We start from the raw sequence: 24125 nt of genomic DNA, 5'->3' as shown, positions 1-24125 counted from the left end.
ATTTGCTCCTAGCCCAAACCCGGCGAGTATTGCATGTATAAGGCTTCTTTCTGGGCTATTGGACTGCATGTTTTAATATTGCAGGTTAACTTAAAAATAAAAAATAAAACTCCACGTTTCAGAAGACAGGAGAAAAACTGGGAACTCCTGATGGTAATGCAACAAGAAAGTGGAGGGGGCGGCGGCGGCAAATCCTGTCCACACGCCCATCAAACTCTAAAGCCCTACATTTCTCCAGGGATTTCTATGGGACGTTCTTCCTTCCTGTTTAAAAGAGGGGGGAGTCTTGAGCAACCGGAAGCCACTTAGTGTGTATCTGAAGAAGTGTGCATGCACACGAAAGCTCATACCAAGAACTAACTTAGTTGGTCTTTAAGGTGCTACTGGAAGGAATTTTTTTATTTTGTTTCTACTTAGACTATGTGAGTAAATCGATTCATTCTCCTCTTGGGAGTCCTTGTCCCCTCCGTAGAATGGTTTCGCCCAGTCCTTTCTTTTCCCCCCAGCCCCGCAAGGCGGCGCAGTCTCCACAGTTTTCATCCTACATTTCGGGTTCCGAAGTAAAACTCGTAAGTACTGGAGAGGACGTATTATTGGTGATAGGAGGCGATTATATTCATCAATATTTTGGGGCGGAATCAAAGGCAGTTTCTCGCTGCAGTGCTTTGGAATAATAGTTCTACACCAACGGTGGTTGGGCTCTACGTTTGCGTTTCTGGCTGCGAATGGGCACCGGAAAGGAGGTCCGTATTGACCTCTTTGCGAAGGCATTTCTTTGGTTGTTTGATGTGCTGGGGAGGAGAAAGGAACGGCAAGCAGAACGAGGAGGAAAGCTGCAAATCCGTAAGTCTAGGAGGGGAGGCGACCAGGTTTGCGGGGCCCGTGCCCGGTTGCAGAAATGTGCATTCCTTCATGCAAATTGCCGCTTCGTCTTCTGCAACTGCATTTTGCATTCAGGGCGGGCTGTGATGCTTGCGTCTCCCAGGGAAGCGAGATCCAAACAACGCAGACAGCAGAGGGCAGTTAGACAGATCCTACGTCTGCTTATCGGAGAGCAAGCCCCGCTTGATTTTGACGGGGCGTACTTCCAAGCGTGAGTGACTTGGGAATCAATAAATCATAAATCAGATGTCAAAGAGGTAAAACAACTACCTGGCATTTAGAAGACATCTGAAGGCAGCCCGGTTCAGGGAAGTTTTAATGTGTGACATTTTGATGTATTTTTAATCGTTGTTGGAAGCCGCCCAGAGTGACTGGGGAAGCCCAGCCAGATGGGTGGAGTACAAATAAATTATTATTATTATTATTATTATTATTATTATTATTATTATTATTATTATTTTATTTTGCTGGAAGATTCAGGGCAGATGAAAGAAAACGCCTCTCCAGGCAGTGCAGAGTTAAACTATGGAACTCCCTCCCACAGGAGGCAGTGATGGTCACCAACTTGGATGGCTTTAAAAGAGAATTGGACAAACTCAACGAGAGGAGAAGGCTATTGATGGAAACTGGGCAATGCTACTAGCAATGCTTCCAAATACCAATTGCTGGGAAACCCAGAAAGGATGAGTTGGTCTTGCACTAAGGTCCCACTTGTGGGTTTCCCATAGAAGCATCTAGTTGTGGCCGCTGTGAGAACAGGATGCTGGACTAGATGGGCGATTGGCCTGATCCAGCAGGCTCTTCTTATGTTCATCGTAGTGTAGTAGTTAAAGCATGTCAGACTAGGACCTGGGAGACTGGGGTTCAAATCCCTGCTCAGCCACAAAACCTGGGTGGGCCACAGTCTTCTCTGTCTAACCTACCTCACAGGGTTGTTGTGAGGATTAATCGGGAGGAACAGAACTATGTTCTACCACTTTGACCTCCTTGGAGGAAAGGTGGGGCACAAAAGAATAAGCACAACAAATCTCTGCCGAAAACCGATTCTAAGCAACTCTTCATATCAAGCCAGAGGGTTGAATTTGAATTTCTGAGGCTTTTAAGGAGCCTTTTCGCTCGCAAGCAAAGTGTAATTTGTGTCTAAATCCTATAAGACTTCTCTATTTTGGCCCTCAGGACTTTCCCCAGGCCACATCCTGCATTTTCCCTGGTCGAAATTGTGTCCTTCAACTCTGATCAGGCCAATTTTTTACCAGGATGGAAGATCAAGAGGTGAGTGGGAGCCAGCCTACTGACATTGACATCCATTGCCCCAACCCATTTTTGGCTCTGGCCCTGCCCACCACTGCCATGTGGCCCCTGGAAGTTCAGGGATATTTATTTATTTATTTATTTTTCGCAAGTTGTGTGTCCTTGTTTCTCAGTTTGATCCTTTTACGTGGTTTTGCACGTTGTGTGGTATTTTATGCATTGTGACTTGCCGTCATTTTTATTGATTATAGTTTAGTAATTCTTCATTGTAAGCTGTTTAATTACTATTCGCTGATATTAAATTTTACCATTTACTAATATAATCTAACAGATTGTTGGAATATTGCTTTATTAGATATAAGCTTATTTTAAAGTTATTGTGACTTTCTTTTCGGTATTGGATCAGATTGCTATAACGGGTGAGATCTCTGCTGTCGATTTTGTTGTGTGTTCAGCTTGTGAACCGCTTGTGTAGTGTAATATAGAAAGGCGGTATACAAATTGAAAGCGAAATAAAATGGCGAAATGTGTCCTCACTTCTGCTGTACCCTATCAGTCTGACTTGGCATTCACCAGTGACTTCTTGCTTCATTCAGATCTTGCTTATGAACCTCTAAGTCTCCTGCAGACCTGGATGGCAGGGCCTGACCCGGCCGGCGTGGCTTAACCGGATCCATGAAGGCATCTGCTGAGCTGGGGATCCAGCCCCGCCAGTTCCAACGCAGTGGGAGGAGAGGCTACAGGGTCACGGCCAAAGCCTCCTACGTAGACGAGTCGCTCTTCGGCAGCCCCGCAGGACGACTGAACGCCAGAGCAGAGTTCGACCCTCCGTGGGTGTGTAAGAAAGCTAGTTCTCCGAGACCCCTTTTGTGGAGTCCCAAGACGACACAATGGGAGGTGGACACCAGCCCCTCGACAGCCGCTCCACCAACCAGCACTCCGAGAAAGGGAAATAAATACAGGTAGGGGAGGTTTTTATATGCCTGTTGTCTTTGTCCATGGAGTTTTCTTGGCAGGGATACTGGAGTGGCTTGCCGGTTCCTGCTCCAGGTGGATCACGTTTGGTCAAAACTCTCCACTATGACCTGTCCATCTTGGGTGCCCTGTACGACATAGTTCATAGCTTCTCTGGGTTATTCAAGCCCCTTCGCCACGGTAAGGCAGTGATCCATGAAGATCTGTATAGTTAAAGCTATGGTTTTCCCAATAGTGGTGTATGGAAATGAGAGCTGGACCATAAAGAAGGCTGATCGCAGAAGAATTGATGCTTTTGAATTATGGTGCTGGAGGAGACTCTTGAGAGTCCCATGGACTGCAAGAAGATCAAGCCTCTCCATTCTTAAGGAAATCAGCCCTGAGTGCTCACTAGAAGGACAGACCGTGAAGCTGAGGCTCCAATACTTTGGCCACCTCATGAGAAGAGAAGACTCCCTGGAAAAGATCCTGATGTTGGGAAAGATGGAGGGCACAAGGAGAAGGGGACGACAGAGGACGAGATGCTTGGACAGTGTTCTCGAAGCTACCAGCATGAGTTTGACCAAACTGCAGGAGGCAGTGGAAGACAGAAGTGCCTGGCGTGCTCTGCTCCATGGGGTCACGAAGTGTCGACAAGACTAAATGACTAAACAACAACAACAACAGGGGAGGTTTTGAAGGAGCTGTGACAGTCCGCAAAAGTGAGATTGCCCTGCCAGGTTATTATTATATTTATATCCTGCCTTTCCTCCAAGGAGCTCAATTTGGCACAACAGTTGTGTCTGCCCCCTCATTTTACCCTCCCAACAATTGGCGGGTCAGGCCAATTTTCTTCAACCTTGGGCCTCCAGATGTCCGTGATGGAATGTCAGAGCTAGCAGTGGTGTAGTGGTTAGAGGTGTCAGACAAGAACCTGGGAGATCAGGGTTTGAATCCCCCACTCGGCCAAGAAGCTCGCTAGGTGTGGTCTTGGGCCAGATAGGGTCTCAGCCTAATCTACCTGGCAGGGTCATTGTGGGGAACTAAATGAGGAGTGGGTGGGGAGAACCACTCATGCCACCTTGAGCTCCTGGGATAAAAATACAATAAATAAGTAGCAAACTCCCCATCATCCCTGAACATTGGGGGTAATGGGAGTTCTAGTACAGTAACAGCTGGAAAACCAAGGTTGAAGAATGCTTGGTTAGGCTGAGAGACTGTGGCTGGCTCAAGGTCATGCAACACTGCAGAAAAAGAAAAAGAAAAAAAAAGAAAAAGAAAAAAAGAAAAAGAAAATGTTGATGTTCCCCACCTGATTTAATACATGAGTAATTTCTCTTAAGATTTGTCCCAATATTGACTTCTGAGGCCCTTATTTGTGTGCCTCCTCCATGAGGGTTGCAAAACCAGAACGGGCCTTTTCTGCAGTGGCTCCCCGGTTGTGGAATGCTCTCCCCAGGGAGGTTCACCAGGCGCCTTCATTATACACCTTTAGGTGATAGGCGAAAACATTCCTCTTTAAACCAGGCCTTTGGCTGACTGACATCCAGTGCTCTTTAAAAATGTGTTGGGGAGGGAGGGATTATTCGGTTATTCTTGGTTGTTTTTTATTATGTATTTTGTGATTTTATGTTGTGAACCGGCCTGAGACTTACGGGTATAGGGGACTATACTATTACTACAATGGTACCTCGGGTTAAAAAATTAATTCGTTCTGGAGGTCCGTTCTTAACCTGAAACTGTTCTTAACCTGAAGCACCACTTTAGCTAATGGGGCCTCCCGCTGCCGCTGAGCGATTTGTTCTCATCCTGAAGCAAAGTTCTTAACCCGAGGTACTATTTCTGGGTTAGCGGAGTCTGTAACCTGAAGCATGTACCACTGTACTGTTAATACCCCACCCATCTGGCTGGGTTGCCCCAGCCACACTTTATGCATGGTAATAACTTTCTGGTACTTAGAATGATTTCTCTAGGCGTGACTCCTGTTTCCAGTAAACATCTCTCTCTCTTTTTCTCTCCCCTCATCTTTCAATGAAGGCTGAAAAGTCACACCCCATCCTACTGCGATGAGACCTTGTTTGGGCCAAAGCCAGGGGGCTGGGAGCAGGCGACTCCCTGGATGGTGAAGGGGGAAGTGGCTAAGCTCCGCCCTTTGCTTTTGACTCCACCTTCTGCTGCAAGGGACCGGCCAGTCCTTTCCCCTCGTCCGAAGGACACGCCCCTGAGAGCCTTCCATCGGGAGACACCAGACACCCAGGGCAAAGAGGCATTTGGAACCTGGCGTGGAGGAGAAAGTTCTTCTTGGGGGCACCCTGAGAACTGCTTAGACGCAGACAGCCAGGAATTTCTGGGGCGGCTGCCCCCCCAGCCCATTATCCGGCTGTATAAACCTTCTGAGGGTTCCCAGGCCCACCTAAGCAAGCCAAGGACAAGTGTGGAGCAGGATCACCAATGCTCAGTGGCTTCCCCAGGGTCTCTGCCTAGACCACATTCGAATAATTTGTCCGGATCGTCGTCTGCCAGGGTCATAAGAGCTACAAGCTCATGTAAGCCCAGGCCGCCCTGGAAATAAATAAATAAAAAGATTGCTGTTCTCACATGTTCTGCATGCAAAATGACCACCGAAAGGGCTATGCTGTTTGCCCATGTTCTGTAAGGAATCTTAGCCAGTGGACTAGCTAGCCATAACAGTCTTTGCCCGTTCCTTTCGTGCTGAGAGTGGTTGTGACAGCAGTACTGCCCTTCATTCGTAGATTTCAAGGTGGTTCATAATTTAAAATATTAACACAAACAGTAAATGACCTCTTATATCAATCGTATTCCTGCAGTAATAATGATAATAATCCCAAAGGAGCCCAGGGCAGCATAACTGTTTAAAACCTTCTATCAAAACGCTTGCCAGGAACAGTGTTTTTTGGCCATCAAATACCTGGGTAAACAGGAATGCTCTTAGATTTCTCCTGAAAGTCAGTAATAAGGACGACAGACGCACCTCACCAAGAAAGGTATTCCACAAATAGGGAACTGTCACTGAAAAGGCCCTGCCATGGGTCAGAGGGGATGATGGGAGTTGTAGTTCAGCAACTTCTGGAGGACACCATGTTGGCCAAGGAGACTGGTTCAGATCCCTGCCTCATGTGTGTTGCTTATTGGGATGGTCTCAGGCAGATCCATGTTTCTGTTCAACTTGTTCTGGGCATAAAAAGCTGAACTTCTTGGGAGAGGTGAAAAGGATATGAACGAAGAAATAAGAGGAGGTAGGAGAGAAGTTTTTTTTTCATCCCAAGGACCACATTTGCTTCCGGGGGGGCCACATGCCAGGGGTGGGCAGGGCCACAAGCAAAAATGGGTGGAGCGATGAATGCAAATTTTACTTTTTACAGTGGCCTAGGTTCTCACACACACCCCTCTCCTCCATCCATGCAACCAGGAGGTATATCCCAGAGTTCAAGAAGACAGTACAGTCAGGCAAAAACATTTGGGAGTGCAAAGCAGGGACCCTAACGAATGCGGCTTGGGGAAGATTCCTGTGTTGCAGGGGATTGGACTAGATGATCCCTTCCAACTCAACAATTCTAAGATTTCTGTGGGCCAGAGAGAGACCTTGGGTTCCCCACCCGTGAAATATGAGTTTTGCCCCTGCAATTCTTGAGCACGGTTAGAACAAGTTCTGTGCAAAGCTTCCCCTGCAGTGTTCTTTCAAACCTGGAGAAAGGAGAGAACAGCTATTTTACAACTTTGCCTACCTGGCTGATAGTATTTATTGAGGAACGACAAACCTCCCTTGGGAGTGCTAAAATACTCATTCTGGACGATCTGGAATGGACTTGGTTGCCTGTGACCGGGGACGGGGCAGGGCAGGAAGCGGTGAAGGCTCACTTCCTCCCTCTCCTCCCTTTGCCCTTCTTCTTCCTCTTGGACCGTAGCAGTGATCTGACCAGGTAGCCCTTCCACAAGGCTTGGATGAGGGTGGCAGCTCGGACCAGGATGGCCAGCTCCTTCTCGGCCTTCTCCTTCTGCTCCTGCTTCACCCTCCTCTCCTCCTTGATCTGGCTGTATTCCTGATCCAGCAGCGCAAACTTCTCTCTCAGCTCTGCCAGCTGTTCCTTCTCTACCACATAGACCACGTCAATCTCCTCGATCTCCTCCTGGGGATGGACAAAGGCCTGGCATTTAAGCAACTGCCTCTACATCTAATGGAACTGATCTCTGACATATTCTGAACCAATTCGGACATATTGTGAGCTATAGGAGGTGGCAGGATGTGATGCCCCTTGCAGCAAAGTGTCTTGTGGTGCTTAAAGACGATAGCCCCATCTGCACTGTGCTTTGAAAGCAGTATTATGTGGTGACCATGGCAGGTTCTCAGATTCTCAATTCATGTACCCAAAGGGTTGGAGACCTCTCCTTTAAGTTGCTACAAGATTTCTGAATTGTGAACCAAGAAAGAGATGGGGAACCAGTGGTTCTGCCCACCGACCTGTTCTCTTACAAGCCCGAATAGGGCAAATAGAGTTTTTTAAGCCCCTCTTACCCAATCTGAGCAGCAGAAAGGGCCTTGGCAAACCTCCTGAGCGTGCTCCCTAGCAGGTAGCAATTTGCCAATGACGCATTAGCGCAACAGGACCCTGTATTTGGTTTCCTTGTTAGCCATCAATGAAAAAGTCAAGGACAGGCAACATGGTGCCCTCCAGATGTTGTGGATTACTACTCCCATCATCCTTGACCATGCTAGAGTCCAAAACATCTGGACGGCACCATACTTTTTTTTTTTTGCACACCTGTACAAGCTCACATTCTGGCTTGAAAACAAAACTAAACATGAACCGAAGGATGCTTTTGTTGTGGTCCAATTAACCAAACCAGCAATGCCAGACCATCTGGCTGAGCAATTTCAAATAATTTGTGAGGAGGCTGAAACAGCTCAGTTTCCTAGGTAATGTTGCAATCATGGAGGTAGGAAAGGAAACCCGGCTGATGTAAGGAAATTGGGAGTTATCCTACATCAGTGCCCTGGGAGGTTTTGCTGCTTAACATTTGTGAAATGACCTCTTATGGGCAAAAAGAATTGGCAGAGAAAAGGCTCAGACTTGGGTTGACAACAGTACCTGCTTTTCTAGCATCTCAATATCATACTTCTGGACCCAGTTCTCTATTTCCATCTCCACTTTGTATTTTTTCTAGAATAAAGAAGAGAAGAAAATCATTTCCAAAGTTTCAGGGTTAATCTGGGGCGGCTGGCTATACTAGAAGATGACATTTCCATTGAAGGCAACCAACAGCCTCTGGTCAGCTTTAAGTGTTCAGATATTCTGGGCTTGGTAACACAGTCAGCTGGTTCACACAACCACACTGAACCAAACTTTGGCACCATGAGACTGTGTGAAATTGCAGGCTCCTGGGGATGAGCTCAGCTCACAATTACTTGGCTCCCCACCCCCAACCTTTTGGGGACCAGAGTTTACTACGCTCAGTAAACCAAGGTTTGGGCTTAGCAGGTTGTCTGAGCAGAAACTCATGGTTAAAGCTCCCTCCTCAGTTACAACTTGTGGTTAGTGAGGAGAGAGCTACGATTCTGACAACACACTCAGTCAAACTCAGCACATTTGTGTAGCCTTGCTAAGTCAAGTAAGTGGCTGGCTCCAGTTGCATAGTCATTTAGCTACAACAACGGCAACCAGCTGAGTTTATTAACCTGATAGATGCTGTTTATCCCATTTATATGCACCAGAGATGCCCATCTTCTGTACACTTGTGGTTTCCATTCTACAGCCAGCAGCAGGCCATGGCTGGGTCTTTTCTGACATAAACTGACTCCTGCAAGACTTCTCTAGAGCCAGAAATGGTTTTGCAGTTGAAGTGTTCATGCAGGTGCACAAAACCCAATGTGTTCTGAAAATGCATGGAGGCCTCCCAAGGCAAAGCTTCTTCTTCTTTTTAACTCATTAAGCCTAGCCACCTTCAGAGTAAATCAACTTGTTCAATAGGTATGGAGTTTAAATGCACAACAATCCTTTCCAGTGATAAAGAAATTGTTGTCTTTTACGTTTGGCTGGGAGACAATTTAAAAATCAGAAAGTATTCTTAATTCAGATACTGAGCACCACCACCCCTGGAAGAATGTACAGTTTACCAGTTTGATAACATTGGTTGCAATGGAGGAAGGGGATTGGCCCAGGTGGCTGATTCCAGCTCTATCCCAGGCTTGCACTTCTAAGCCACCGTGGCCAAATCAGTCCACCAGATGTATGCTACAACCTGCCATGTGCTAGAATCAGGGATGTCCAACTAGTAGATCACGATCTACCAGTAGATCCTGGCTGATCGCGGGATCCTTATCGTGTACAAAAAGTTAAGGGGGGAAAGCTAAAAAACTCTGCCAAAAAGCTCAACAACTCTGGGCAATTCACCCAAGCAGGCTCCTCCCTCCAATGAGAATGGGTAGATCACTGCCAGTTTTTTTTTATACTGGGAGTAGATCGGAGTCTCTTGGGAGCTGGGCATGCTTATGCTAAATGATGCCCTTTCTTCCAGCATCACTTGGAAACACATCTCTATATTAACTACAGAGGAGCTCATTTTCTAGGGCAGGGTTCCCCAAACTTGGGTCCCTGCCTGATTTCGGACTGTGATTCCCATCATTCCTGACAGGTCCTGCTAGCTAGGGATGATGGGAGTTGTAGTCCAAAAGCAGCTGGAGACCCAGGTTTGGGAAACTGGTCTAGTGCGGTTTTTGCCAACCTGGTCTCCTGGTTGGGCTATGTTTGGACTATGATTCCCAGCTGCATTGGCTGGGGCTCATGGGACTTGCAGTCCAAGATATCTGGAAGGCATTGGGCTGTTGTTCTAGTAAGAACGCTCGGACTGGCAGCCTTGTGAATTATTCTCTTCTGAGAATAATTGCTTTGATCACCTCTGCTTACCTTCCGGAGAGCAAGTTCAGACTCCCGGTCCTCCACAATGAGGGCATTTAGTGCGGCTCTGAGCTGATTCAGCTCCTGCTGCAACTTGGCACACTTGCCCTGAGACCCACGTAGCTCTGTCTTCTGCGCCTTCTCTGCTTCTGCTCGGGTGCGCAGGATTTGGTTTTCAGAGACCTTGGAGAGGCTGTGCAAGTGGGTTTTGAGGTCCTTGATTGTGGCGTTCTTCCTGGAGATCTGAATGGCACCAAGCTTGGGTCAGCAGGACTTTGCAATCCAAGGCACAAACACCAATTCATTTCAAATGACAACACAAGTCAAGAGAACAATTTAAAATAATGCTGCTGAGGATCTGGGAAGTAGAGACCAGACATGGCAGAAGCCTACTGGAAGTAACATGGAGGGCCTTTTTGATATCGGCACCCCAACTATGGAGAACCTCCCTAAAGAGGCTTACTTACTGCCTTCTCTGTCTTTCTGGCACCTCTTTATTCACTCAAGCTGTGTTTTAAATCTATTTTATTTCCTTGACTTTAATTAGGATATATTATATAATTATTGATGGGCAGCTGCATAAGTTTTAAGAAATCAACAATATCAACCAATGGCACCTCCAGTCTTTATTATACTGGAGCTGTCTACCAATTCTATAGCCTTGCAAAAGGCTCACCTGAAAGCTGAAGCTGGGAGATAACTCCTGTTCTAACAGTGGGTAGCCAATGTGGTACTCTACAGAAGTCGCTGGTCTACAATTCCCATCATCCCTCACCACTGGCCATGCTAGAGCAGCTGGGAGTTGTAGTCCAACAACATCTTTTTTTTTCTGCCAGCAGCCTTTCTGGTTGTGTGATATTTTGCAATTCTTTTGATACAGTTTTGGGCTGGACGACTGCTCTGGACCAGTCAAATCCCAAACTGCCTGCCCCACTGCTGCCACCCCACTGTACCTCATCATCACGACTCTTGATCTCCGCTGCCAGTTCCTCCTCCAAAGCTGCAATCATCTCCGTGTTTTTCTTGTCTCGCTGACTTATTTCATGTATAAACCGATTTCTTTCTCTTTCTTCTAACGGGGTAGTCAGAAGCTTCTCAAGCAGGAACCCCCTGAGCTCCACAAGGCCTTTAATGAACTGTGAGACAGCCAGCTGCCTGAAATTGGCAATATCTTGTATTGCCTGATAAGCTAAGGGATGAGCAAAAAACAGGCGTACAATATTTCGGACAGAAGACCTTAAGCCTTGTATGTGCAAGACAAGGTAGCTACTTGGATCCTCAGTGTCAATGAGCCACCCCCTGGCAGTGCCCTTTTGCAAAACCCCTTCCTCTTCAAGGCGGGTGAGCGTAGCCTCCATAACGTTTGAAAGCCGCAGATGTTCTTTAAGAGCCCCTGTAAGTTCAGGTCCCAACACTGCACTCATATCCTCAAGGTTCTTGATGATGTAAGAAAATGCGCTGACCAGCTCCACCTTAAAGATGGTATCGTCCATCACAGATATAATTCTCTTGGTCTCAACAGTGGATAGCTTTGACCGACCAGGCTCTAGGATCTTCAGGGGCATTCTGAGGTTCACCTTTCTGGTCAGGTTGACATCTGATTGGTTGGACAGTTGGACTACTTGGGTTGCCATGTTTTCAGCCAGGTATCCTCACAGGGTGTGCTTTCAGATCCACAAGTAGCTTTAGTCTTCAGTACCAAGTAAGCAGGTGCTCCAGCGCATCTGACGCTTCAATTTCTGTGGGGAAATGGACTATAAAAAACCCGCACATGCACACATGTTGGTCCCAGAATCACAAATACAGAATATATAAAAAAGAGACCTGACTCTAGGGCTGGATATCTGGTTTTCAACATTGCAATATATCTCCAGCTAAACATTGCAATATGTTGGTATATCACAATGTATGGAGCTATGTAGAGGCATTGGCTGGCTTCATGGTTTTCCCTGCATCGTGACTGCTGCACAGCACACACAAACACACATCATGATTCACAATATATTGCTAGGTCAAAAATTATGAAACCAGTATCTCAATACGGACTTCAAACTAGTTTCGGACAATATATTGATATATCGCCTAGTTCTACTTGACGCCAAAAAAGAAGATGAGGATACTATTTGCCATTTGTGGTCCTCATGCAATCCAGGAGAGAATAATGAGGAAATATGGTGCTTTATATGCCCTAGAACAGACAACTTAGAAGGGGGTAAGTGAGGAGAGAAACTGAAGAATGGGAAAGCAGAAGAGCTGTAATAGGTAAAGGGATGATTTAGGGTCCATGAGAGGTAAAAAAACATTTACTGGGTATATGGGGCACTACCCTAGAAACCTCAGGCTTTACCCTCAGCCAGCTCTCCCCCTCCCTCCACCTGCTGGCCTTCTTACTTAAAACTAGTCCAGCTCAGTGGTATGGTATGTGTTTTCCTAGGGTGCCACACCCCAAACTTCACTACTGAGCCACTACTGAAACAAAGCCAAAGTAACTGCATTATTCATCTCTTGCTCCTTTCTTTCTCCTCACACTTCTGTGGTTCTTCACACACACCACCCTTGTTAAAAAACAAACAAAAACCCCAGTCCTATACAAATTACATTTATTCAGAAGTCCCATAGGGTCCAGGCAGTTCCCGACACAGTCTAATGCATCCAGGAATCCAGCAAGCAAGGCATAAAAGGATAAGCCCTCTCTTGCTGTTGCTCCCCATCCCCACGAACTGGTGCTATACTGCTGCTTGAACATGGAGGTTTCATCACAGCTAATAACCCCTAACAGACCTCTCTCCATAGATTTGTCTAATCATCTTTTGAAACCATTAAAGCTTGTAGATATTGTCACAGTGCACAGCAGCTACCCAGTTCCACACCTTAACTTTCTTTCATTCATATATATATATATATATATATATATTCATATATACATACATATATATATATATGAATATATATATATTCATATATATATATATATATACTGTGTAGAGTTTTTTCTGGTCAGCACACTCAAGGCGGCTCACAGTTGCAACCTCCTCCAAGCAACAACCTTGCCAGGGAGGTTAGGCTAAGAGATACAGGGAGCTTCCTACATTTATGCATGTTGCTTATTAAGTTTGTACAGATGCCCATCCATAGATTTCAGAGATAATATTTAAATGTAAAACATAACCTATAATAACAATATAATATGCAGTACAAAAATATAATAATCTATTATTAAAATATTTTAGACTTTCCTTAAACTCACCCCAAAACAAGCCTTGCACCCCACCCCCCGCCCCCAAATGGGTCACCGCTACCACCGCCTCGTTTTTTCAAACAAGGCCCAGCTTGCTTGTTGCTTGGCAACTCCAATTAGCGTGGTGGTGGGAGAAGCCACCAATCACATTCTCCGACGCTTCTTTGCCTATGGTTGGCATCATATAAAAGGGCTGTCCAATAGCAGTGCGGAAACCATATGAGAGTATTCTAAGCCCGCCCCCAACCCTTCTTCGACATTCCACTCGCTATCAAGGGGTCATAGACGCAATAGAGCGGCGTTTTTCCTTCTTGAGTCTAGACCGTATGGGGAGGGCAACCATAGAGGTGAAAATTTCTAGAACGACACACATACGCTTGAGCGTCCATGGGCAAGCGGTGGGGAGACTTGAGGCTTATCATAGCAAAGGAGCTACTGTGGGGGGTGGGGAGGAAAAGAGAAGAAACTCTCTATGGTCTCAGGATGGTACCGCTCTACCCCGTACAATCTCTGTGGTAGCACCTTTACTTCGAAGGAAGTTCGATTTTAGAACGGAAGTGCCCTAAAGACGGCGCTGGTGGCTCTCAAATTTTCCCTGACCGTATGCTATAGACTTAAAGACTTTGGAAGCAACCAGTTCAGAGATTGGGAAAAGGACACTACGCAGGTGGGGGCAGAGCAGCTCCTCTGCTTAGTCTTCACAGGGTGAAAAGTTTGCTTTGGACTCTCCTTGCCACTCATATGGTGGAGTTCAACCTATGAGGACCGGAAGTCTGAAAATTTGTGTCTTACCTCTATACCAGCTCTTTAAGAACTCAGGGGTGGCTCAATAGGGCCATCTCTTGCCTATCACAGAAGAGCTCGGTTGGGTTTTGCGCACGCGTGTAGGGCGGAGCTAAAAAGTTTGCGGGCGTGTAAGCGGATGGTGCGTGCGCACGGGTTGTTTTTCCTTGTACGTAGAGGGCATGGGCGAGGGATATAGAGGTAAACCATCATGAAATGCATAAGCAACTTCCGGTTTCTACTTATATCCCGCCCTATGATGATTTGGGCAGCAATTCTAGACGGAGGCTGCAATCCTGAAAAACACTCACTTGGGAGTAAGCGCCAGTGAAACCAATGGTGTCTTCTTCCTAGTTGTCATATATAGGATCGCAGTGCCCGGCACGTGAAGTTAGCCTTACTCCACTTACGTAGAAACGTAGGATGCTGCCTTTTATTATTATCATTATTCTAGATTCAGGTAGGTAGCCGTGTTGATCTGACGCAGTCGAAATAAATAAATAAAAAACTGTCCAGCAGCACCTTAGAGACCAACTAAGTTTGTTGTTGTTGTTGTTATTATTATTATTATTATTAAGTCAGACCATTGATCCCTCTTGCTCCTTGCCATATCCGGAGACGCCAGGGATTGAACCCGAAGCCTTCTGCATGCAAAACAAATGCTTTGCCACCGATCCACTACAAGGAAGATGGTCCAGCAAAGAAATAACACAAAAAATATAAAATCATTGATAATGATAACCTTTACTTGAACTTTTCTTATTTTAACCCATGTGTAACTGTACTCACTCCACGTGCCTATTTTAGAGTTTTGTTTCCCACCTCTGTTGTTATAATTGCTCTCTCTGTTTTATATACACTATAGGATGATTTTTTAAGCTTTCAACTTTCATAAGGGCACCACGAGAAAAAACCCCCCAAATTAGGGCAATTAGGAAGGTGTTCCTCTCCCTGCAGTTTCATATGGCGTGTTTTTTATTTGCGTATTTTATGTGCATGTGTCGCTGTCTTTAAAAGAGCGGTATTCAGGCCTGAGGGGCCGCCCTGAGGCCAGGTGAGGGGCGGCAGCTACAAGCGAGGGAAGGGGGCGGTTTCAGACAACAATCGTGTCCCGTGTCGTCGTCGTCCCAATACTCCCGCCTTCCAAAAAGGCCTAGGAATTGCTTCCGCCGGTAGCAAGAAGTAGGACAGCGGGGAGGGGGAAGGTAAAGAGAGCCCCTTCCCCTTCAGCGGCCTCGCAGGCAAGGAAGGCTGAGCCGCATTAGTAAAAGTTCCGACCTTCCATAACTGATAGTAAGAATAAATGGCAATCATATAGTTGGGGGACGGGGCAGAATGGCGTATATACCAAACGGGGTTCAGAGGTTGGAGTTGAAGTGGTGGCGACACGATCCAGGTGTTAAAGTGCCGAAGGCTGGGCGGCACTCTGCCTATGCCTAGAGGGCGTTCTTCTTTATTAAGAGGGCATCGTTTGGCAGGTAAAGGGAAAAAAGAGCCTCTTAAGAAGCAATTCCGTCTTAATAAAAAAGGACGCCCAGAGGAGGAAGAGCTGGGGGTGCAAAATCAAAAATTCAACAGTGGCTACCAAAAGTGGCTTTTAACATCTGGTTAAGGAAGGAGGGGGTTGAGGGCGTGCAAAATCGAAACCAAACAGTGTTGGCGAGAAGGGTACCCCCCCCCAAAAAAAAACCCCAGCCCGGCAACAACAACAGCCCACCTTTTACTGTTTTAAGAGTAACGCGTGCAAAATAAAAGACCCCTGCGCTTTTATACTGGATTAAGGGGGGGGGAGGAGAGAGAGAAAGGGATCTCGTTGCAAAACCGATCGAGCCCTGAAAACAGGGTGGGCGGAAACATTTCCGAGATCAAGATAGTCCCGCTGCAATTGCGAGAGGCCTCCCCCTCTTTCCCTTCCCCAAGTTTTGAAACGGATCTCCCTGCTTTTTGCGCGCAGCGATGGACCACCGAGGCGCTATTCCGAAGAGAGGCGCCTAGCGATGCTGGCTGGCCCCGGGCCGGCTAAAGCAGAGCCCCATCTCTTTGGTTCGCCTCCGCTCACTCTCTCCCCGCCTCCCTCCCTTTCCCTCCAGGGATGATCCTCCTCCTAAGTCGGAAGGGCTGCTGAGGTCAGAGACAGACGCCAGCTGAGTTTGGGACGCAGCAGCGACGGCGGAGGCGTTTTTGCGCGGAAAGTGAATGACGGCGCAAGTCGAGAGTTGACGCTCCTTTGGCAACAAGAGCACCCAAAAAGCCAGGCGGGGGACCTGGTGGGGGCTCCATGATGCGGGCCAGGGTTCCGCCGAGATGGGTGCCGTTTCCTCCACGCAGCCGGGACAGTCTCAGGTCTGCAAGATGCGCCTGATCTTGGACGAAGCGGCGACGAGAGCCGGGGTTTAAAGGGATTTCCTGGAGCAGAGCAAAAAGTCTTCTTGGGGATGGCTGTGAATCCGGAAGATGACGACGTCCCCCTCATTCTCACCTTGGATGAGGGCAGAAGTCATGGTCCCGATCCGGAGGGGCTACCCAGCGAAAGTAAGTTCAACTCCCTCCCTTCATTTACTTGCTGCACAGTTTGCATCCCCTGCAAGGAGGCTGGTGTCCTTTGGCAGTTGCGTAAACACACCGTACTTTTTAAAGCCCATTTTCTCCACCAAAGGATCCTGGGAATTGTGGTTTCTCCATCTTCAGAGCTACATTTCCCAGCGCCCTTGACAAACTACAGTTCCCTGGAATCTTTGGTGGCCACGGCGAAACATAACTTTAAAAGTATGGTGCGTACACAGCTTAGCGGTTGGGCAGATATGTATGACAAGTTGTTACTTTTTAAACAAAGCTTTATATCAAGATTTTGCTGAGATCTCAGGATGCAAGGGCAACCGAAAACAATTTGAGCAAGGGCAAATCAAAATTAAAAACATGCAGAACCACACTAATGATGAGCCGAATTGATGTTTCCTTACCAGTTAAAAGCCTGGGCAGGGCAGGGAGAAGAGGGGGAATTATTGGCCCCTTGGCTCAAGTGTAATACACTAGATGCCAGGTAAACAGTTTTGCGGAGCGTGTTCCAAATTCAAGGCACTGCTCCAAGAAAGGCCCTTTCCCCAATGGTGTACATCTCGATGGGGGCACCCAAAGGCCCATAGCTCGGGGAACATCTGCTTACTCCATAGAGGCTGGTCCTTTAAGGCAAATGGGACACAGCCCCACCAGCCTGAGTTTGCCTTCAGCCAGCCCTCACCTTCCTGCCTTCTTACAACCAGTCAAGGGGGTGGTTTTGCCTGCCGTTAGTTGCTCTGGCTTCACTCATTGTTGGTCTCTTGGCCTTCTACCTTTCTAGCCTCCACTGTCTGTTTTGCATTCAGAATTCTGGTCCCAGCTTCAATCCCTGGAGTCTCTGGGTAGGGATGGGAAGGAGACCCCAGTCAAAAACCCTGGAGAGCTGCAGCCAGTCAGTGTAAAAAAAGTACAGTGGTCCCTAGGTTCTCAAACTTAATCTGCTCTGGAAGTATGTTCCAAAACCAAAGCGTTCCAAAACCAAGGTGTGCTTTCCCATAGAAAGTACTGTAATGCAAAACAAATTAATCCGTTCCAGACTTTTAAAAACAACCACCAAAACAGCAATTTAACATGAATTTTACTATCTAACGAGACCATCAATCCATAAAATGAAAGCAATAATCAATGTACTGTACTATAAAATAAATAAGACAGTTTTGTAGATGATAATAATAATAACAAATTCTTACCTGCACTGATGATAGTCATTGGGGGGCTTCCATCCATTTCTGCAGTCACTCAATCAATCAGTAGCTGAACTGGGTTCCACACAGTTACCAAAAAAAATTAATCGAAAAAGCCTCAAAAACAAAAATGCTAAATAAATAAATAAAAGCGCCAAACGTAATCAGTTCCAGAAGCCCATTTGACTTCCAAAATGTTTGAAAACCAAGGCATAGCTTCTGATTGGTGCAGGTGCCCTGGAAATAATAGCCAACAGCCACATTGGATGTCTGGCTTCCGAAAAACTTTGGGGTTTTTGGAGTTTGAGAACCAAGGCGTTTGAGTACCAAGGTACCACTGTACTGAGTTAGATGGGCCAAAGCTTTGCATCTTCCTGTGCTATGCCTAGATTGGCCACTGATGGTGAGCTGCCTTATGGGGAGGTCCATAGAGAATAGACGCTGCACGCTTACTGTTTTTTTGTGTACACGTGTCAGGGAGTCATAGCAAGTGAATCCTAACTTCACATTGGTGTGAGCCTGCACAATAGATAGGTTTGTGCGTGCTCGTTCTTGATTTACCTTTCAGAAGCTTTCTATTATGCCTTTTATGGAATGATCTTCCAGGCAGCTGGCTCTTGTGCTTGAGTTCTGCTTGCAGGTTTCCCACAACCATCTGCTTGGCCACTCTTGAGAGCAGGATGCTGGACTACATGGACCATTGACCTGATGCAATAGGCTCTTCCTATGTTCTTAGATTGCAATAATGCGTATAGACACCCATAGGCAGATCCCACACCTGCACCATCCAGCCATAGTTAGTTCCATGGATGGGGTCAAAATGTGCAGCTCTCAGAGTTAGAAACTCAGATATATATACTGTATATAAGCTAGGTGCCAAATAGCTCCTTAAACCAGGGTTACAGCTGCCAAAACAGAATGCTGAGCCATAATGTTCAACACGACTTCTGGATTCCCGAAATTCATTTTGATTGTGCAGATAAAATAGAATCCTACGGGATGTGTTGCTAACTGTGTGAAAACAGGCAAGACCCAAAGACCCCCAGGCATGCAGCTCCAGATGTTGGAGACGTCTGGCGCCATCCTGGTGCCCAGGCATCTTCACTTGGTCACAAGTTGCTGGTAAAGGTAAAGGTAAAGGGACCCCTGACCATTAGGTCCAGTCTTGACTGACTCTGGGGTTTCAGCACTCATCTTGCTTTATTTGGCCGAAGGAGCCGGCGTACAGCTTCTGGGTCATGTGGCCAGCATGACTAAGCCACTTCTGGTGAACCAGAGCAGTGCACAGAAACACCGTTTACCTTCCCGCCGGAGTGGTACCTATTTATCTACTTGCAGCTTTGATGTGCTTTCGAACTGCTAGGTTGGCAGGAGCAGGGACCGAGCAACAGGAGCTCACTCCATCGTGGGGATTTGAACCGCCGACCTTGTGATCGGCAAGTCCTAGGCTCTGTGGTTTAACCCACAGCGCCACCCGCATCCCAAGTGGCTGGTAGCCAAGTGCAAAATGCACCTGGCACCTGGCCAATTTCGAACACTGCTCTGCAGTCTGTGTCCAACTGACAATTTTAGCTGGGTGCTCTTTCTAGAGGGGCGTAGGGTGTTTAATAAGCTTGTTGTGGCTTGATTCATTACTGGCAGATGGATTAGGCTGATCTCCCCCTTGCTGAAAAGGTGCAATCCTCTCTTCCCTTGTCCCTCCCCAGCCCTTGGTTCAGCAGAGAACCTCTTTCGACCTAAAGTTTCATTTCCAGTTGGGCAAGATGCCATTCGACTTGTAGTGCAATGAAATACTTTTTGCTGATGTAGTCACATTAATTACAGTGAGAATCCCTGGGGTACCTGGCCTGAATTGGGGTTTTCTATTCTGCGTGAGATAGTTAATTAGAATTGGAGGTTAACTTCAAATGTTCCCAGTCACTGAAATGCATTTTAGTGGATAATGTAGGCAAACTGTAGTGTGAGCTTTGGCTCGCTTGCTGGAGTTATCTGTCCGCTCTGCAGCGGCCAGAGCCACTTCCTTTTAGGAGCCAGTCCCTGTGGGTTTTTGTGCTAATGCCTGCTTCAACCTCAATATAGTAATAAAAATAAATCAGGACATTGTGTCCTGCTTTAAGTACCTGGGACTAAGGGAGGAAAGTATTTGCGAATATTAATTTTGCTTGGGGACGTGAGGTGGTCATTGTAGAATTGTTCCTTGGTCTTGGGTCTTCAGGGTTCGTTTCATGCTCACTGTAGGGATGCGGGTGGCGCTGTGGTCTAAACCACTGAGCCCCTTGGGCTTGCCGATCAGAAGGTTGGCGGTTTGAATCCCCATGACGGGGTGAGCTCCCATTGTTTTGTCCTAGCTTCTGCCAACCTAGCAGTTTGAAAGCATGCCAGTGCAAGTAGATAAATAGGTACCACTGCGGTGGGCAGGTAGGCAGCGTTTCCATGCGCTCTGGCGCTTGTCCTCCGTGCACCAGAAGCGGTTTAGGTATGCTGGCCACATGACCCAGGGTGCTGGTCCCGGGGGGAGGTTACCGTGGGGCGAGGTCCAGGACCTGAGTCGAGGGTCGGCAGACAGTCCTCCACGGGCGAAGCGGGGTCCAAAGCGAGGAGCTGGGCAAGGACAGGAACTCTGGGGGAACAGGACTGGGTGCTGGCCGAAACAGCTCTTCAACAACGTTGCTCCGGCAACCTGGGACCGGGCTGACTGGCCTTTATCTTCTCTGAGGCCAGGGGCGGTCCCGGCCCCCAGGAGACCCGCCTCTCCTGGCCTTAAGGCGAGCACTCCTCCTGGGAGAAACCAGTTCCCTCCGCCTCTCTGCCCTGAGCCTCTGCAGTTCAGGAGAGGCTGGAGGGTTACTGGACCCAGGGGGAGACTCACCTTCCCCTGACAGGGCTGGGAGAGGCGCACCTGTAGGCAATGGGTCCTCAACCCCCTCTGGAGCTAGAGTGGATTCACCTGGTGCCTGCTCCTGAGGATCCGGCACAGGTGCAGGCGCTTCAGATTCAAGGCCCTGCCCCAGCTCAGCCGGCCCTGGAGGTGGGGACTCCTGTGCAGGCTGGGATTCCTCCGGTTCAGCCTCTGAATCGGATTCCCAGGCCATCACACCCAGAAAGCTGTTCTGTGGACAAGTGCCGGCTCCCTCAGCCTGAAAGCGAGATGAGCGCTGCAACCCCAGTTGCCTTTGACTGGAGTTAACCGTCCAGGGGTCCTTTATCTTTTTTACCTTTTTACCATGCTCAGTGTGATGAATGAAGGAGTCCACTTTTCTAGGAGTGACACAAAATGTAAACAGAATCCAGTGTGTGGCAAGCACCTTAGGGCCTTGGAGCACTTGGTTGCAATTAAGATAGGGACCAGCTGGTGCTGCTGTCAACAGATATTTTCACTTATCAGGCCTATTAGCAGTGAGGATCTAGACATGCCAAGGATCCAGGTTCAGAAGAAACACAGGGACATGATTGCAGGAAGGGAAGTGATAAATTCTCAGTAGCATTTTCAATAGGGATTGTATGCAGAAGAGAAACCAGTGGAACAATGTTTTGTAAGAAAAGAATGGATCTTGGAAATGATGAAGAGTAAGGTGAGATGTGGAAAAGACTGAATATTGAAGAAGGAGGAAATAAAAAACTATCTCCCCCTCCCTCCTAAAGCTGTAGACATGGGAAACTAGGAATACAATTGCAAGTGTGTGTTTGAGGTGGGTAGTTTTGAGAGGCAAGAAAACACAGGAAGGACCTTGGCCCCATTGCATGTCCCCCTTAAATGTAAACAGTGTGAGGAAAGCATTTAATATTTTACAAATATTGCAGTAAATGCTTCTCTATAATGTAACATGTAAACCACATTAAGCATGCTTTAATTTTCCCTCTCATATATTTTGGGCCTAATACTTGTGATGTATTGGGATTTAAAAAAAATATATCATGTGGTACTTTTATTTTCTTTTTTAGCTTTGTTTACTAAATACAAGTAAAATAAACAATAAGCAATACTCTCCCTGATGCTTTTCAACATCTTTATGCGCCCCTCACCCAGCTTGTCCGGAGCTTTGGTTTGGGTTACCATGAGTATGTTGATGACACCCAGCTCTATCTGTTGATGGATGGCCATCCTGACTCTGCCCCGGACACACTGATCAGATGTTTGGAAGCTGTGGCTGGATGGTTACGTGGGAGCTGGTTGAAGTTAAATCCTTTCAAGACAGAGGTCCTTTGGCTGGGTCACGACGATATGGGATTGGGGGGCCAACTCCCATCTCTTGCGGGGGCGCAATTAGTGCCAGTGCTGTCCATTAAGAATTTGGGTGTAATCTTCGACACCTCCCTTTCTATGGAGGCGCAGGTTGCAGCTATAACAAAGGCGGCATATTTTCATCTACGCCAAACTAAGCAGTTGGCTCCTTACCTCTCTGTGATCAACACGACGGTCACATCCAGGCTTGATTATTGTACAGTGGTACCTCTGGTTACATACACTTCAGGTTACATACACTTCAGGTTACAGATGCCCCTAACCCAGAAATATTACCTTGGGTTAAGAACTTTGCTTCAGGATGAGAACAGAAATTGTGCAGCAGCGGCGCAGCGGCAGCAGAAGGCCCCATTAGCTAAAGTGGTGCTTCAGGTTAAGAACAGTTTCGGGTTAAGAATGGACCTCCAGAATGAATTAAGTATGTAACCAGAGGTACCACTGTAACTCCCTCTGCATGGGGCTGTCCCTGAGACTGACCCAGAAACTCCAGCGGGTGCAGAATGCTGCAGCAAGACTCCTTATGGGGTCCCTGCCATGGGAGCATATTCACCCAGTGCTTTACCAGTTGCACTGGCTCCTGGTGGAGTATAGGGGCAGGTTAAAAGTGCTGGTTTTGACCTTTAAAGCCCTATACGGCCTAGGACCCTTGTTCCTACGGGACCGCCTCTCCTGGTATGTCCCATGGAGGACCTTACCATATAGCATATATTTCTAGTTACAGGTAGGTAGCCGTGTTGGTCTGTCATAGTCGAAACAAAATTAAAAAAAATTCCTTCCAGTAGCACCTTAGAGACCAACTAAGTTTGTTATTGGTATGAGCTTTTGTGTGCATGCGCATGTATCTGAAGAAGTGTGCATGCACATGAAAGCTCATACCAATAACAAACTTAGTTGGTCTCTAAAGGTGCTACTGGAAGGAATTTTTTTATTTTGTTTTGACATATAGCATATATTCAACACAAAAAACAGTGACAATTTGTTGTTGACAAAGGACAGCTGGACATTTAAAGGCCCCCATTATCTTCAGTAGCTTAGGGCCTCATCAAATCTAAATCCAGCTCTGGTTGCACACATGGGGAGCCAATACTGAGGAGGCCCTGTTCCAATATGAATGGAGTGCAAGGGAGGAGGAGGAGGAACAGGAGGTGGAGAAGAAGAAGAAGAAGAAGAAGAAGAAGAAGAAGAAGAAGAAGAAGAAGAAGAAGAAAGAGACATTCCAGGGACTAGCCTGGATTATCCCCCTCCTGGCTAACTTCCAAAAGGTACACCTAATATTAGCTTTCGTTCAGACTATCAGATGGTTTTCAGAAGTATTCATCACACATGCAAACACGAAAGAGTGACGCGTGGATTCTAAGTACCAAGGCTTCCCAAACTAATTTCATGTCCTTCCTGTTCAAAAAGCACAGAAATGCAGTGTTCTGGCTCATAAGCTCGACTTGGAAGGAGCTTGCGCTTGGAACCCCTCAGGCACTGAAAGTGGAAGGATAAAAGAGAAGGCAGCAGCAATCAGCCACGGCTCTAACCACTGGACAGATGTTTCTGTTTGGTTTTTATACAATACTACGTATGGAACTGGGATGGGCAAAATGAGATTTCAAGGCAGGGGGGCTACCAGCAGCAGGATAAATCTTCTGCCTGTTCCTCCTTGGGCAAAGGAGTTTCTTACGAGCGCCCGAGTGACTAAGGCAACTAAATCCAGCAGGCCCGTGTTTTGCTTTCATGCTGGCCAAACCCATCGTTTTTCTCTTTTTTAAAAAAATCCAAAATGCCCTGAAAACTGACAAGAAGCAGAAACATGGCAATCAAACCTTGCCAAACGGATGTGTTCCCTTGGAGGCCATGAAAATCTAATCTCTGTTTGTTTTCCAGCCGTTGTTCCGCTCTGTGCGTCAAATGTTCCGAGTCAGCGTCGACGAGCGAAAAGCAGCCAGACGCAGTTAAAAAAACAAAACCCGTTGTCATCTCAGAACTGCAGTTTGAATGTCTCCTAGTGCTTTGAAAACCTTTTATCGCCTCACAACCACCTGTTCCCACAACACGGAGCAGTTTAACGATAGCAGTCGTATATTAACATTTCTACCCGCCCATCCCTCAGTGCAAGACAGAAAAGGGGAAAT

General features: G+C 47.0%; 3 protein-coding genes across 6 annotated transcripts in view; 2 read left to right on the top strand and 1 right to left on the bottom strand.

Moving 5' to 3' along the window:
- The first annotated feature begins 567 nt into the window (after window positions 1-567).
- RITA1 (RBPJ interacting and tubulin associated 1) lies at window positions 568-5686 on the top strand. Of its 2 annotated transcripts, XM_079957141.1 has the most exons (4): window positions 568-843; window positions 2059-2154; window positions 2730-3095; window positions 5125-5686. In XM_079957141.1, exons 3-4 carry the CDS (start codon window positions 2809-2811, stop codon window positions 5657-5659), a joined length of 822 nt encoding a protein of 273 aa, XP_079813267.1. In that variant the 5' UTR covers window positions 568-843; window positions 2059-2154; window positions 2730-2808; the 3' UTR covers window positions 5660-5686. The 2 variants fall into 2 exon arrangements, with proteins under 2 accessions (XP_079813267.1, XP_079813268.1); XM_079957142.1 differs by lacking the exon at window positions 2059-2154.
- Window positions 5687-6815: 1129 nt separating this feature from the next.
- Window positions 6816-14105, bottom strand: DRC10 (dynein regulatory complex subunit 10). Of its 3 annotated transcripts, none has more exons than XM_079956906.1 (5): window positions 14032-14105; window positions 10955-11740; window positions 10011-10244; window positions 8196-8267; window positions 6816-7235 (listed from the first exon to the last, which is right to left on the bottom strand). In XM_079956906.1, the coding sequence occupies exons 2-5, from the start codon at window positions 11633-11635 to the stop codon at window positions 6963-6965; spliced, it is 1260 nt and encodes a 419-aa protein (XP_079813032.1). In that variant the 5' UTR covers window positions 11636-11740; window positions 14032-14105; the 3' UTR covers window positions 6816-6962. The 3 variants fall into 3 exon arrangements, with proteins under 3 accessions (XP_079813032.1, XP_079813031.1, XP_079813030.1); XM_079956905.1 differs by lacking the exon at window positions 14032-14105 and adding an exon at window positions 13249-13505 and having other exon boundaries at window positions 10955-11755; XM_079956904.1 differs by lacking the exon at window positions 14032-14105 and adding an exon at window positions 13249-13505.
- A 1796-nt stretch (window positions 14106-15901) lies between these two features.
- TPCN1 (two pore segment channel 1) overlaps window positions 15902-24125 on the top strand; it is a 44539-nt gene continuing 36315 nt past the window's right edge. The window contains exon 1 of the mRNA XM_079957340.1: window positions 15902-16554. Within this exon, the coding sequence (XP_079813466.1) occupies window positions 16458-16554 (97 nt within the window). The 5' untranslated portion in view covers window positions 15902-16457. The remainder of the gene's footprint in view (window positions 16555-24125) is intronic.

This window comes from Podarcis cretensis (assembly GCF_951804945.1).
Source record: "Podarcis cretensis genome assembly, chromosome: 16".
NCBI lineage: Eukaryota > Metazoa > Chordata > Lepidosauria > Squamata > Lacertidae > Podarcis > Podarcis cretensis.
The sequence above is the reverse complement of the archived record's forward strand: the minus strand, read 5'-3'. Positions and strand labels throughout refer to the sequence as shown.